The sequence below is a fragment of the Anomaloglossus baeobatrachus genome, chromosome 9 (assembly GCF_048569485.1).
Source record: "Anomaloglossus baeobatrachus isolate aAnoBae1 chromosome 9, aAnoBae1.hap1, whole genome shotgun sequence".
Lineage (NCBI taxonomy): Eukaryota > Metazoa > Chordata > Amphibia > Anura > Aromobatidae > Anomaloglossus > Anomaloglossus baeobatrachus.
Genome location: NC_134361.1, coordinates 193,343,350 through 193,359,193, shown reverse-complemented (window position 1 = coordinate 193,359,193; position 15,844 = coordinate 193,343,350). Strand labels below are relative to the sequence as shown.

General features: G+C 43.6%; 1 protein-coding gene across 3 annotated transcripts in view; it reads right to left on the bottom strand.

Annotated features, from left to right (window-relative positions):
* Window positions 1-4,718: 4,718 nt before the first annotated feature.
* The window catches only part of MVB12B (multivesicular body subunit 12B), a 154,765-nt gene continuing 143,639 nt past the window's right edge, over window positions 4,719-15,844 (bottom strand). For all 3 annotated transcript variants that reach the window (XM_075324162.1, XM_075324163.1, XM_075324164.1), the window contains one exon: window positions 4,719-14,898. In XM_075324162.1, the coding sequence (XP_075180277.1) occupies window positions 14,812-14,898 (87 nt within the window). In that variant the 3' untranslated portion in view covers window positions 4,719-14,811. The remainder of the gene's footprint in view (window positions 14,899-15,844) is intronic.

The following is a 15,844-nucleotide window of genomic DNA, read 5'->3' as shown; positions in this document are numbered from 1 at the left end:
GCAGATTCATATTTGCGTTCCGACATTTGAAAAGAAACTTTTTTATCCTTTGGGACGAAACATTTTTCATTTGGAATTTATATACATCGAAAATGGTAAAGATACAAAGTGACGGGAGCAGAATTACAACAAGATGGATGAACAACAAAAAAATCAAAGCTCATAAATACATGAAATATTACGATCGGGTCCTCGTAACGTCATGGTCTACTGCTTACTTCCTTTATCTTCTGCCTTAAACGAGGATGTGATGGAAAGCCCGGACTTCTAAAGCAAGTCTTTGCGGAACAAAAAAAAAACCAAATAATCACAAAATAATGAAACCACCAGATATATTTACTACAAACGTAACGGATGGAACGTAATTAAGGGCTCGAGCGGAATGAAGGTTTTCATAAACGAGCTCTGTTTTTCATACCCGTGATAGTCTATAGAGCTGTTCACACGTTCGTGGAGTTTCGCCAAATCAAGGGAAACCAAAAACAAAAACTTTGTTAATCCTGCGCTGCCGTCGGTAAAGGAATCCAATGTAAAAGCAAAGTTGAAAATAAAATCTGGTTTACCAACGGGTTTCGAAATGAAGGTCACTTCTTCAGTAAAGACCAACAAAATGATGTGGCCTTTCCTGAAGAAGTTCCTTTAAAAACAAAAGGTGGTTTATTAAAAGTGTTTCTAAGGGAACTTCTTCAGGAAAGGCCACATCACTTTGGTGGCATTCCCTGCAGAAGTGACGTTCACTTCGAAACGCTTTGGATAAACCAGATTTTATTTTCAACTTTGCGTTTATATTGGATTCTTTTACCGACAGCAGTGCAGGATTAATCATATTTTTATTCCTGCGTCCTCTGGATTTTGCATCTTAGCCCTTGTGGCGCGTGGTGCACGCATCAACTGTACATGCAATTTATACTGGTTGTGGGTTAGACAACCCAGCCAGGTGAGCGGTTAGCCTCTCTTCTGTCCTTCTGGTATGCTTGGATAAGACCCTATTGCCCTTTTTATACACAGATTTTTTGCTCTATGTAGGTTTTGAAGACCGAGCAGTCCAGGCTAGTCCAATCGAGCAGGTCGGACACTCGGAAATACTTGGGTCGAGTACTGGTGTAAACGGTTATCAGGAAAGACGGGTGTCATGCCGCACTCATCACCAAATCCAGGAGGCAGATAATGTTAATCCATGTCTTTTATTCACAAAGATACAGGTCAACGCGTTTCAAGGGTCACAGCCCCGTTCTTCAGGACATATCAAATGGCAAGATAATACGGTCAGGAAAGATAAGCCGGTATTTCACCCTGTGACTACGCTATTATACGGCTCTGCAAGTCACAACCGCTATAGGTGGGTTTTTCCATAATCTTCCTTATTAGTGTGTACCATTTAAGACACTAATGCGCTCTTTTGTCCACAGTCTCTTTTTCTGCCTCCGAGTCGAGTACTGAGCACAAAAGGAGTCAACGGGAAACTCGAGCATATTTTTTTTTTCACAAGTCTTTGTTCTGTCACCTGCCCAAAAGAGATTTTCCGGAAAGGGGACTTAGCGCAGAGTTACAAAAACATTTGGACGGTGTGACGGAATAGAGGTTTCTGGGAGATGCCATCTGAACACAGATGACAGGGACTGGGGTGGCCGGGAAGATGAACGGAGGTTTCTGGGCGATATCTGCTGCCTGCGGATAATAAGGACTGTGGTGGCTGGGGGCTGTCAGTGGACGTAACAGAACGGGGACTCGAGCACCCACTACTACTTTGAAAAAATTATGTTGGAAAGTACAATCCGGATAGTAAATTGAGCATTGTATGATTTCCAAATGTATTCAGTCTCCACCCACCCAGTCTGATAGACAGCTGCAGCTTGTACTGAGCAGTTTTCTCAGCAGCAGGGAGGAGGGACACTGAGAAGCTGTTAAATCAAGCTAGGAGGGCACTTGTTGCTCTGATTTCTAAGTCTGAGCCACTCCCCCTGTTCTGGGCTGATCCATCAGAGCAGGGGGGAGTGTCTATGACTATGCACCTCTATGCATAATGGAAGGCTGAGCCACTCCCCCTGCTCTGGGCTTACCAATCTAAAAGCAGGGGGAGTGCCTAAAGATTTACATAGCGATGCATAGTCAAATGGCTGAGCCACAACCCCTGCTTTCAGCTGACCAATCTAGGAGCAGGGGGGAGTGTCTCAAGGCTGACTATGCACCGCTAAATATGATGGTAGTCTAAACCACTCCCCCTGCTTTGAGCTGACCAATTTAAGAGCAGGGAGGATTCTCTCAAGCTTGACTATTCTATACACCTGTATGGATAAGCTTGACTAAACATCTCAAAGCATAATGGTAGTCTGAGCCACTTTCCGGTTGTGAATACATTTTCCAGTTTGGGGCTCCCTCTTGTGGTCAGTGCTGGTGGTGCTGTTGATTTGTGGAATGAAAACCACACACCTGTCAATGACTGGCAATCAGGTCTCTCAGATTGGGGTATATAGCTGAGTAGTTTTCTCCTGTTACTTGCCGGTGCTCAATGGATACCCTGTGTGTTAAGGACATTCTGAATCCAGCCCTGCTCTCTACCAGAACTCCTCTCATAAGTTGGTCTTGTACCTCTGCTTTTTGTTTCCACTTTCTTGTTGTTTTTTTCTGCTTTGATACTAATGCTTCATTCCTATTTTGTCTGTGTGGAGTTCCTGGTGGAATTGGATCATTCCCTGCTGGGAGTGTTTTTATACTTAGCTCCATGATTCTGCAATGTGTTTTGTCATGCTTGGTATTAATTCAGTTCCTCATCTATATTAGTGTTTTGGATCCCAGTAACATCAGAGTGCTGATACAGTGGAGGAGAGGCCGTTTGGGCTCAGGTTTTTTTTATATCAGATGTGCTGATATTTTTTAGGGTTTTTACGGCTACAGCCAGAACTCCTTCCTATTCTTTCCTATAAAGATAGTTTGGGCCTCATCTTTGCTAATCTGTTTTCTGGCTATGTATTGTGTTTTCTTATATCACCTTAGTCTTTACATGTGGGGGGGGCTATCTATCTTTGGGGACTGTTCCGAGGCAGATTAGCTTTTCTTATATTTCTATCCGTAAGAATATTTAGTTATCTTGCTGTGTCGAGACGACTAGGTCATCGTAGGCTCGTCCCACGGCTACTTCTAGTTGTGTGTCAGGATTAGAACTGCAATCCGTTAAAGGGGTGGTTCACCCATATTTTTTATTGTCTAGATCGATATTATATTGAGAAACAATGTTTCTCTCAAATACCTTGTGTTGTCAATAGTGCATGTGGGAGGCGCTATTGCAGACCGCTGCTCCCCATCCAGTGACGTACCCGTCCAATGCTGCCTCGTCACATCCGTGCAGCCGGCTGCATTCTGAGCCCATCTGCTCTCTGCTCCTCCTCCCTCCTCCCTCACAGCATGTCTCTTGCTTGCAGCGTTCTGCGAGGAGGGAGGGGGGAGCAGGAGACAAGCCGTGCTGTGCTAGGAGGGTGGAGGGAGCAGACTGGCTGTGACAGCAGTGAAGCACCGCTCACAGCTCAGAGTCTGGAAGACTGTAGCCGGCTGCACGGATGTGACGAGGCAGCACTGGACGGGTACGTCACTAGACGGGGAACAGCGGTCTGCAATAGCACCTCTCACAGACATTATTGACAACACAAGGTATTTGAGAGAAACATTGTTTCTCAATATAATATCGATCTAGACAATAAAAAATATGGGTGAACCACCCCTTTAAGGTTCCAGCCACTCTGGTTACTTTTTGGGTTTCTGCATTTTTTTGATCCTCTTCGGTTCCCTGAATCATAACACTTTCCCTGCTCTGGGCTGACCAATCTAATAGCAGGAGGAGTGTCCCAAACTTGACTATGCACCTCTTTGCAGAATGGTAGTCTGAGCCACTCCCCCTGCTCTGGGTTGACCAATCTAAAAGCAGGGGGGAGTGTCTCAAGGCTGACTATGCACAGCTACGTATAATGGTAATCTGAACCACTCCCCCTGCTTTGGGCTGACCAATCTAAAGAGCAGGGGGAATGTCTCAAGCTTTACTATGCACCTATATGGATGAGGGGGAATGTCTCAAGCTTGACTAAGCATCTCTATGCATAATGGTAGTCTGAGCCACTTTCTCCGCTATAGGCTGACAAATATAAGAGCAGGGGGGATTATCTCAAGCTGGACTAGGACTATGCACCTCTATGCATAGTAGTAGTCTGAGCCATGCCCCCTGCTCTGGGTTGACCAATCTAAGAGCAGGGGGAGTGTCTGCTGCTTGATTACGCACCTCTATGCATAATGGTAGTCTGAGCCACTCCCCTTGCTGTGGCCTCACCAATCTAAGAACAGGGGGAGTGTCTGGAGATTGACTATGCACCACTACGCATAATAGTCTGAGCCACTCCCCCTGCTCTGGGTTAACCAATCTAAGAGTAGGGGGGAGTGTCTGCAGCTTGACTATGCACCTTTATGCATAATGGTAGTCTGAGCCACTCCCCCCTGCTCTTGGTTGACCAATCTAAGAGTAGGGGGAGTGTCTTAGAGATCCATCAGACCACAATTATGCTTAGAGGAAGCAGAAGGTCATTTTACATACTTGAAAGAATTGAGAATCAGAACAGTGCATGTAAGATTAAAAAGCACCAGGAGTTTCATCTGTGCATTATGCATTTCTTATGAAGTGGCTTTAATGGGCTGAGTGGACCTGGATCTTGTACTAAATTAATGAGGAATCATAGTTTTATCAAATTTATCTTTATTCGGGCCATCTCCTGGTATCCAAATGACAAATCTGGATGTCTAAGTACATAATGAAGGAGAAAAGCAGATTTACAATAGTTTAATAAACTATTTATTACTGAACGAATAAACAAAAAAGGTTAAAAGACAAAACTTTTATTTAAACAAATTATATTAAGAATACACACTAATATCACAAGAAGAAAAAAATTCCCCTTCTTAAAATACAGGGTGTCCTGTTAAATAAATATAAAATATTTGTATACATAAACTGCACACTTCCAAGAAATCCTAACAGAAAATGCATAGAATAGCACATTTCAGATTTCCTTGAATTTTTGATTTCTGGCGCTGTAAAAACGGCTCGTTTCACAGCACACATATAGAGCAGGTAGCGATTCCACAGGATACTGGGGGTCCATAGCGTTGGGTCTGACGGACATTATAAACACCAACTATGGCCAAAGGTGGGACGGTTCTGGAAGAAAGCAACCATGTTTTTTTCTAATCCTGCACAATACCTTTTTTCTAGACCTAAATATTGATCATTTGCCTGTAGCATTTTTATAAGCGTTGCAAATTTATGCATGTTTCTGATCTACTTGATTACCTTATTTAGGTTCTTTATGCCCCAAACACCATGCTACGGTGCGGTTTCACTTGCTCAGTTCATGCTTCTTTAGAAGCTGCTTTCATCTGCTGCCAAGTCCAAAATCAATACTCAGTTCAGGAATCCCCCTGTCTGAGTATTGTAGTAAAATGCAGAGAGGCTTAGAAAGGGAAAATCCTATAAGACTGTTTATAAATTCTGGAATTTTTTGACAGAGCAGCAATTAAAAGCAGCTTCTAAAGGAGCAATAGCAGTTCTGCAACGTTGGGTTTTGGAAGAGAAGGAAGCTAAATAAAGCAATGAATCAGATGGCAAAAAATTAAAAATAAATCACATTTTGCAATGACTGGAACAGTAAATAATTAAAAATAAAAAAAAGTTCAGCTACTCTAATTCCATACTAGGAATTCAAAACATTACTTGCAATGGTTAAGTGTAAGATTTGGTACAATTTTTTTTTCTAGAGTGTATCCGTATCTCCCCTTCACATTTTCTATCACCATTGCGTATTTCATTTAGGAGACCTGCTCTTCCACTACAGAGCTTAAAAGAGGGAGCCATTATTTCAGTGAGGCCCTGTTCACACTTCATTTCTACATTTCCACCAGGGGTTTCATCTGAATCCCCTAAAAACAGAATTCCACTGTACCGTGATACTAAGATTGAACCGACAAAAATGTATAATAAAAAAAAACAAAAAAAAAATGACAAGACAAAAAAAAAAAGAACCAGTTCGTTTTGAACTCCAATCATGAACGGAGTTCAAAAATAAATCTTTTTTTTTATTTTTTATTTTTTTTTTTTTACATTTCTGTTGGTTCAATCAGTGTCATTTCAAATCTATTACCATGTCAAGGGTTCGTCTGAGACTCATTTTTCAGGGAGACTCAGACAGAAGCCCCAAACACCTTGCAAAAATGCAGTGTGAACAGGACTTAAAAAACTACATACGAAGAGAAAAGTCGACCTATCACATTTTGGGGTTCCAAGTTGCAGCCATTGTCCCCATTAGAAAGCCACAATTTACGCTGGGTATCAAAGTGCAATATGGAGAAGATCATTCACACTCCGGTCCAATTCGTTAGTTTCGCAACAATGGAGGGTGACAGCGCACAGGTGACACGCAGAGCTGAGTAGTGCTGACACCATATGGATCAAGGATGGAAAAATGGAAGCCAAGAGTTGTAGGGTGAGCACTGGATGGACAGATGCAGGCGCCACTTTCCCTCCACTGCACTAGGTCAATCATATTTCCTTTACCTTATGTCCCTCTGAAATCCCCCCCCCCCCCCAAAAAACCCCAAGACTCCAAATAGGTTAGGGTTTTTTCATGCTAACATCAATCTTCAGTTTCCTATGTTAGAGCAACGTGTGCCAAAAAACAGTCTGATCCTATGAAGAAAAAATAAATAAATAATGGTACCCCAAAAACTATAGATAAAAATGGATCCAAAACCATAAATTACTCAAATTGCTATTGTACCAGCAATTTATCTTCAGAAGAGTCCCTTTTCCCTGGTTTTAGTGTATAGAAAGGAACCTGGAGATTATCTTCTATTCCTACAAAGTTCCTATCCTAAATAAAACACTGAACATCCAAGTATAAATGCACCTGAGATGTTCAATGAATGCGTGTACATCTAGTTGAAGCAAGGGTTAAAGGGTTATTCTCAAGTTGTCTCTTGAGCAGCTCGCAACTCTGCAGTCTCCTTACTTCCTGGTTTCTGGCAGGGCGGGGTCTCTTCCTTGAGTGACAGTTCTTGTGATAGCAGAGCTGTAGTATTAGAAGAACTATAAAGTTCAGCTGAATGTGTTACAGAAAACTTGTGTAATCAGTGTTTGTACACTGCTGCTACCAATATATTAGCATATAGAGATAATAAGGCATTTGAAAATGCACATGGCTGGGACAGTGAGAGCTGTGATGCTGGATGCCCTGGGATTGTGGTTACACAGAACTGATAACAGCAGATTGTCAGGAGCTAACAGGGAGGAGGAAGGAGGTGCTAACTGTTTAGAAAACACTGTGCCAGAGAAAGCCGGCTCGGATGTTAGGAGTTAATTCTTGGAATTTAACTTCTGCGAAACATCGGCCAGGGTCTGGATATGCAGTAGTGATTAGCTCTATGGAAAGAAGCTGTATACTATGCAAGATAAAAGCTCTAATTGTTAAGCTCTATGCAAGAAGCTGTACACTATGCAAGATAAAAGCTCTAATTGTTAAGCTCTATGCAAGAAGCTGTACACTATGCAAGATAAAAGCTCTAATTGTTAAGCTCCATGAAAATAAGCTGTACACTATGCAAAATAAAAGCTCTAATTGTTAAGCTCCATGGAAAGAAACTGTACACTATGTAAGATAAAAGCTCTAATTGTTAAGCAAGATAAAAGCTCTAATTGGCAAGCTCCATGGAAAGAGGTTGTACACTATGCAAAATAAAAGTTCTAATGGTTAAACTCCATGGAAAGAAGCTGTACACTATGCAAGATAAAAGCTCTAATTGTTAAGCTCCATGGAAAGAAACTGTACACTATGTAAGATAAAAGCTCTAATTGCGGAAAATGACAGAAGATTGTAAAAGCAAGTCAATTGCAGACTTGCTAATTAAAGCAACTTAATAACTTGAGAATACAACTTTAAAGCAGTATTTCTAAACCACGGTTCCCGGAAACTGTAGTCCTTGGAACCTAGTCATGGGCAATACATATAGCAAAAAAATTGGTTAAACTTACAATAAGGATGGGGTAGTGGTACATTTGATTGGGGTCAACAAATGCTAGTCCAAACAGGTCAATAGAGTAGAGATCAGTTAAGCATCAAGACAATACATGTGAGTATCGGTGATGGGCATTTTTTTTCACCAATGGGAGGGAATTTAACAATTTTATTGTTCTTGGACTTAAAAAAAAACAAAAAACAAAAATAAATTGATATTTCTGTATAGACCGCTTGTGTTTTGGAAAAACTAGTTCTAAATGAGACCCTCCAAAATCTTCATTGCAGATGGGACAACAACCAGTTAAACCAGAGGGACTAAACTTTGCTCGTTCATTATCTTCCTCTTTCGAAATTACAGAATCCATTTTTTTTTTCTACAGTCCATTTAATATTTAATTAAGAGTCCAGCGCTCACACAATATTATATTACAGCCTGCAGAATTGCCGCTCATAAACCTCCAGCATTTTTAATTTAGAAGAATAATTACGAGAAATCTGTTGGTTATGAAATGTATCCTGTATGTATCTTACACAAAAAGAATTCTAAACACCCCCAAAGAGTATCTGGCTTGTGCCATCTGTCTCGCATCTAATCTGATCTTCGCTTTAGAAACCCCAGAAATGAGCATGCTTTGTGCTTTTTGATTTACACACAGACGTTTTTTGTGCCAAAGGGGCGAGTGGAGGTGAGCGGACGCACGTTAAAAACTAATTAAAGTTCTGAAAGAAATGAGTTTTTCACACTGCCGGTTGTCGTTGAACCTTTTTGTGCCGTTAAAAGCATTGGCCACTTGCCTAAAGAATGAAAAAGTCAATAAAATATGATGTTGTGAAGGAAAGGTTGAAGTATTTGACCATGCGCTGGACAGATTTGGCGCATGTGCAAAAGTAGGGGACAGCTGGGCAAGAGCCATGGGAATAGATCACATGAGTATCAATATTAATATCATGCCGTTAAACGCATTGGCCGCTTGGCTAAAGGTCAAAAAAAGGGAATAAAATTATGGATTTGCTAGGAAAGGTTGAAGTATTTGCGCATGCGCAAAAGTAGGGTACAGCTGAGCAAGAGCCATGGGAATAGAGCACATGAATATCTATTATGTTGTTAAAAGCATTGGCCGCTTGGCTAAAGAATGAAAAAGGCAATAAAATATGATGTGCTATGTAAGGTTGAAGTATTTGCGCATGCGCTAGACAGATCTGGCACATGTGCAAGAGTAGGTGGTAGCTGGGTAAGAGCCATGGGAATAAATCACATGAATATCAATATTATGTTATTAAAAGCATTGGCCACTTGGCTAAAGAACGAAAAAGGAAATAAAATGTGATGTGCTAGGAAAGGTTAAAGTATTTGCGCTGGACAGATCTGGCGCATGTGCAAAAGTAGGTGGTAGCTGGGTAAGAGCCATGGGAATAGAGCACATGAATATCAATATTATGCCGTTAAAATCATTGGCCACTTGGCTAAAGAATGAAAAAAGCCAATAAAACGTAATGTTGTGCAGGTTGAAGTATATGCGTATGAGCAGAACAGATCTGGCACATGCGCACAAGTAGGGTACAGCTGATCAAGAGCCATGGGAATAGATCACATGAATATCAATATTATGCCGTTAAAAGCATTGGCCACTTTGCTAAAGAACGAGAAAGGCAATATAATGTGATGTTGTGCTAGGAAATGTTGAAGTATTTGCGCATGCACAGAAGTTGGTGGCAGCTGAGCAAGAGCCATGGGAATAAATAACATGAATATTAATATTACGCTGTTAAAAGCATTGGCCATTTGGCTAAAGAATGAAAAAGGTAATTAAATGTGAAGTTGTGCTATGAAAGGTTGAAGTATTTGCGCATGCGCTGGGCAGATTTGGCACATGCGCATAAGTAGGGGAAAGCTGGGAAAGAACCATGGGAATAGAGCACATGAATATCAATACTTGAGAAGCAGAGATCACCTTGTCCATTGTTTACATGGAACCTAGATTGGCAGCCTAAAAATATTACTGGCACAGGGGAAAGTTAATATTTCGTGACTTTCTTTTTTGCTACCTAAACTGGCAGCCGCATGTTGTAGAGCGATGTGTCACTTACACCACTGCTGTAGTTTTGATAGATCAATGTTATCAGCAGTATTCTATTACTAGAGGACTAGTAAGGCTGCCATGTAGTCCTCCATATTCATAAGCTCTTTATAACCCTGCCCCCAACACAGATTGGCAGCTTTATGCCCATGCACAGTGTACACAAAAAGCTGCTAATCAGAGATTGTGGGTGGGGTTATACAGCATTTAGAGAACTGCTAGAAAAGAATTGGTTAGCATGTTTTTTCTATGTAATCTGAAAGCAGCATGATGTAGGAAAAAAAAAAGACCTCAATTTCAGTGATGGGTCTATTACTATGAGTGGTTTTAATACAATCAGTGTTTAATCAACATACGTTTATCACTACAAGACTAGGTGCGTCGTGTCTAATGGTCCATTCATAATGATTAGCAGGTTTCTGTAAATATACAGCCTATACAAAAGTTGTGAATCGGTGGTGTGGGCAGGGTTATACACAGAAAGCTGCCAGTCATGTGGACGGGGTTATACACAGAAAGCTGCCAATCAGTGCTGTGGGCAAGGTTATACACAGAAAGCGGCCAGTGGTGTGGGCGGGATTATACAGAGAAAGCTGCCAATCAGTGCTGTGGGCAAGGTTATACACAGAAAGCGGCCAGTGGTGTGGGCGGGATTATACACAGAAAGCGGCCAATCAGTGGTGTGGGCAGGGTTATACACAGAAAGCGGCCAGTGGTGTGGGCGGGATTATACACAGAAAGCTGCCAATCAGTGCTGTGGGCAGGGTTATACACAGAAAGCTGCCAATCAGTGGTGTGGGCAGGGTTATACACAGAAAGCGGCCAGTGGTGTGGGCGGGATTATACACAGAAAGCTGCCAATCAGTGCTTTGGGCAAGGTTATACACAGAAAGCGGCCAGTGGTGTGGGCGGGATTATACACAGAAAGCGGCCAATCAGTGGTGTGGGCAGGGTTATACACAAAAAGCGGCCAGTGGTGTGGGCGGGATTATACACAGAAAGCGGCCAGTGGCGTGGGCGGGATTATACACAGAAAGCGGCCAGTCAGTGGTGTGGGCAAGGTTATGCACAGAAAGCGGCCAGTGGCGTGGGCGGGATTATACACAGAAAGCGGCCAATCAGTGGTGTGGGCAGGGTTATACACAGCTCAGCATTCTGAGCTCTGCAGCACAGGAAACACTGATTTTATCAAAACTGCAGCAAGCAGCCCAATAAGTGACATCACTGGAATCAGAGTCTTTCTCTCTACATCATGAGCAGCTAATATCACTCAAGGGTATTGCAGCCACAGTGCCAGAAGGAAAAGTGAATAAGGAGACTGGGACAGTAAAGGGGACATCCCTTTATATTAGAAATGGTGAAAGTATTTAGCCCTCTATAATTCTTCATTTAGGATCCTTAAAGAGTAATTTTTACTTTCAAACTTTGGATTGGGGGGTATCCAGGTGCCGAGCCCCTCCCCCCATTGAGACAAAACAGTACACTGCTCTCTGAGTTGATGAAGATATTCGACTGAGCCAATCTTCAGCTAACCCAACCAACATAATTTTAGTGATTGTGGGGTCTCCGCACCCAGACCCCCACTGATCCAAACTTCTCACCTGTTTGACAGTTACACAAGTGGAGGGGGGAAGGGGTAACAACAAGATTAACTGCCTCAGCCAGAGAATGTAGATTCAGTGCTAGAATAACCATCTGGCCAGGGAAGGTGGGGGGGTGCCCCATAGTTATGAGTGGTTTTTCTTATACCATAAATGTGGCAAGGCCTTTGCTAAATTACCTCCATGATGGTTGCAGCTGCATGTAGCAATATGGAAATGATCCACTGGATAGGTGATAAATGTACGGTGACCCCCAGTAATCACAGGAAAAGGGGTCTCATGTCCTCCAAGTAAATAGTGGTAACTTGCATTTGTAACCAAAGGTCCATTCACAGCCTATGGGAGCGGAGGTCATGCACACACCATTGTATTCACAGCCTATGGGAGCGGAGGTCATGCACACACCATACTGCTCCACTCACAGCCTATGAGAGCGGAGGTCATGCACACAACATACCGCTCCACTCACAGCCTATAGGAGTGGAGGTCATGCACACACCATACTGCTCCACTCACAGCCTATGAGAGCAGAGGTCATGCACACACCATACTGCTGTACTCACAGCCTATGAGAGCGGAGGTCATGCACACACCATACCGCTGTACTCACAGCCTATGGGAGCGGAGGTCATACACACACCATACTGCGCCACTCACAGCCTATGAGAGCGGAGGTCATGCACACACCATACCGCTCCACTCACAGCCTATAGGAGCGGAGGTCATGCACACACCATATCGCTCCACTCACAGCCTATGGAAGTGGAGGTCATGCACACACCATACTGCTCCACTCACAGCCTATGAGAGCGGAGGTCATGCACACAACATACCGCTCCACTCACAGCCTATAGGAGCGGAGGTCATGCACACACCATACTGCTCCACTCACAGCCTATGAGAGCGGAGGTCATGCACACACCATACCGCTCCACTCACAGCCTATGGGAGTGGAGGTCATGTACACCATACCGCCCCTTTTACAGCCTATGGGAGCTGAGGTCATGCATACACCATACCGCTCCACTCACAACCTATGGGAGCGGAGGTCATGTTCACCATACCGCCCCTTTTACAGCCTATGGGAGCGGAGGTCATGCACACACCATACCGCTCCACTCACAACCTATGGGAACAGAGGTCATGCAAGCAACATACCACTCTTTTCACAGCCTATGGGAGCGGAGGTCATGCACACAGCATTATGCTCCTTTCACAGCCTATGGGAGTGGAGGTCATGTACACACCACACCACTTTGTTCACAGCCTTTGGGAGTGGAGGTCATGCACACACCATAGCGCTCCACTCACAGCCTATTTGAGTGGAGGTCATGCACACACCATACCACTCTATTCACAGCCTATGGGAACAGAGGTCATGTAAGCAACATACCACTCCTTTCACAGCCTATGGGAGTGGAGGCCATGAACAAAATATACTGCTCCACTCACAACCTATGGGAGTGGAGGTCATGCATACACCATACCGCTCCACTCACAGCCTATGGAAGAGGAGGTCATGCACACACCATACCGCCCCTTTCACAGTCTATGGGAGTGGAGGTCATGCACTCACCATAATGCTCCACTCACAGCCTATGGGAGTGGAGGTCATGCACTCACCATAATGCTCCACTCACAGCCTATGGGAGTGGAGGTCATGCACTCACCATAATGCTCCACTCACAGCCTATGGGAGTGGAGGTCATGCACTCACCATAATGCTCCACTCACAGCCTATGGGAGTGGAGGTAATGCACACACCGTACCACTCCACTCAAAGCCTATGGGAACAGAGGTCATGCACGCAATATACCGCTCCACTCACAGCCTATGGGAGTGGAGGTCCTGCACACACCACACCGCTCCACTCACAGCCTATGGGAACGGAGGTCAAGCACACACCACACCGCTCCACTCACAGCCTATGGGAACGGAGGTCATGCACACACCACACCGCTCCACTCACAGCCTATGGGAGTGGAGGTCCTGCACACACCATATCGCTCCACTCACAGCCTATGAGAGCAGAGGTCATGCACACACCATACCACTCTATTCACAGCCTATGGGAGTGGAGGTCCTGCACCCGCCACACCGCTCCACTCACAACCTATGGGAACAGAGATCATGCAAGCAACATACCACTCCTTTCACAGCCTATGATAGTGGAGGTCATGCACACACCATACTGCTCCACTCACAGCCTATGGGAGTAGAGGTCATGTACACCATACCGCTCTATTCACAGCCTATGGGAGTGGAGGTCATGCACACACCATACCGCTCTATTCACACATGACTTTTGCATCTGTCGGAACCTAACCAATCATACATTTATTGGATATTTTATAAAATGTTATTTATGAGATAATCCCTTTAAGATGTTTTAGGTTAAATTGTCCAAGAGTAGAAAAAAAAAATCTGCTTTTTCTCCCCAAAAAATAGCGCCACTCTTGGCCACACCTGGTATTGCAGCTCAGTCCACTTTGAGTCAGCGAGACCGAGCTGTGATCCCAACGTCCTCTATGTACAACAGTGAAGCTTTCTATTAAAAACTACAAAAGGAAACCAATTTTTTCTAACTTTATACCTTCCCGAGGTGGTAACACATGTGATCATGGGATCTTCACGCTGCCGAGCACAATGCACTTTGTGTAGGCATCAGCTTCCCTGATATCACAGTTGGTATATGAAGAAAGTGCGTTTGGCTAAATCGGTGCCGAATCACTGTGTGCCGCCGTCCCGGACTGTCACTCATTGATATCCCTTCTACGTACAGACTGGAAGTGTGCAGACCAACATGGCGTCGGATAACACTGGCGAGCGCAGCGCTCGGCACGGATAGTACGACTCAACGTGGATTTTTTGTTTTACGTTTTCAGTCGCTATATTTACAAAATAACAATACAAAAAAAAAAACAAAAAACAAAAAAAAAAAAAGATTCTGTTAGAAAAAAATCCACCAACTCTTCACGACTGCCACTCCGGCAGGGCAGGGGTTAGAAGTTATGGTTTAGCAGCAATGGGTTCTGCTCAGTAGTACTTGTGCGCGCCAAATGCTTCAGGCCATCTTCCCGTATCTCACGGCGGGGGCATCTGTTGGCAGCGGGCAGGACTGGGGGGCAGGCGGGCGGCGGCGCTCTGTTCTGTTCTGAAGCTGTAGTCGTACTGTGGGAAGACAAAGCGGAAAAGGTTGTCAGATGGATATTATTATACAGACTGCCCGGTAACGGGGACAGATAGAAGCCATCAGATGGAATTTTGCGCCAAGAGGATAGAACATTTCAGTGCTGCCATCTTGTGGCCAAAGAGAAAATCGCTACATGTCACCAAACGAGAATCCTATAACAAGTATATGTGAGAAGACATCGTAGGTCTTTATCTTTGATGGCTTCACCCAGCGTTCTTGCCCGTTGGGTACATGACCAACCCCTGACAGTAATTAGCCATCACTCAACACATCAATCCTCTAAGGCCGGTTTCACACATCCGGCATTTCGCCGCTTTGCCGGATCCGTCACACTCCAGTACAGTGCAATACTGTACAATGGCATCGCGGCAAGCTCGGGTCACATGGCAGCATGTGACCGTAGCTTGGCGCGATGCCATTGCCCTGTACTGGAGTATGACGGATCCGGCAAAGCGGCGAAATGCCAGATGTGTGAAAACGGCCTTAGATGCCACTGTTTAGCACATGACAGAGGCAGTACCATCATGGCTGTCATTACTAATACCCATCAACACCCCACACGATGTGATCATGGAGTGCCATCATTTGCCAAGCAGCACCGTGCCCCTGAAGGCTCCAATGGAAGAAATAAATTTCCCAAAACTATTGACGGCAGGTTGAAGTGCCTTAAAAGATCTAAAAAAAAAAAAAAAAAAAAAAATACATACATATAATAAATAAATATCTGCAGGTGTAATTTTTTTTTTTATAGTCTAATTTTTTTTATCCATTAAGCTATAAAAGGTTGAAAAAGGTATAAAAAAAAAAGCTATAAAAATGTATTAAAAAAGGCTATAAAAATCTATAAAAAAGTAGATAAAAAAAAAGCTATAAAAAAGTTATATATTTTTTTTACACAACAATCTAATTTTTTTATCCATGAAA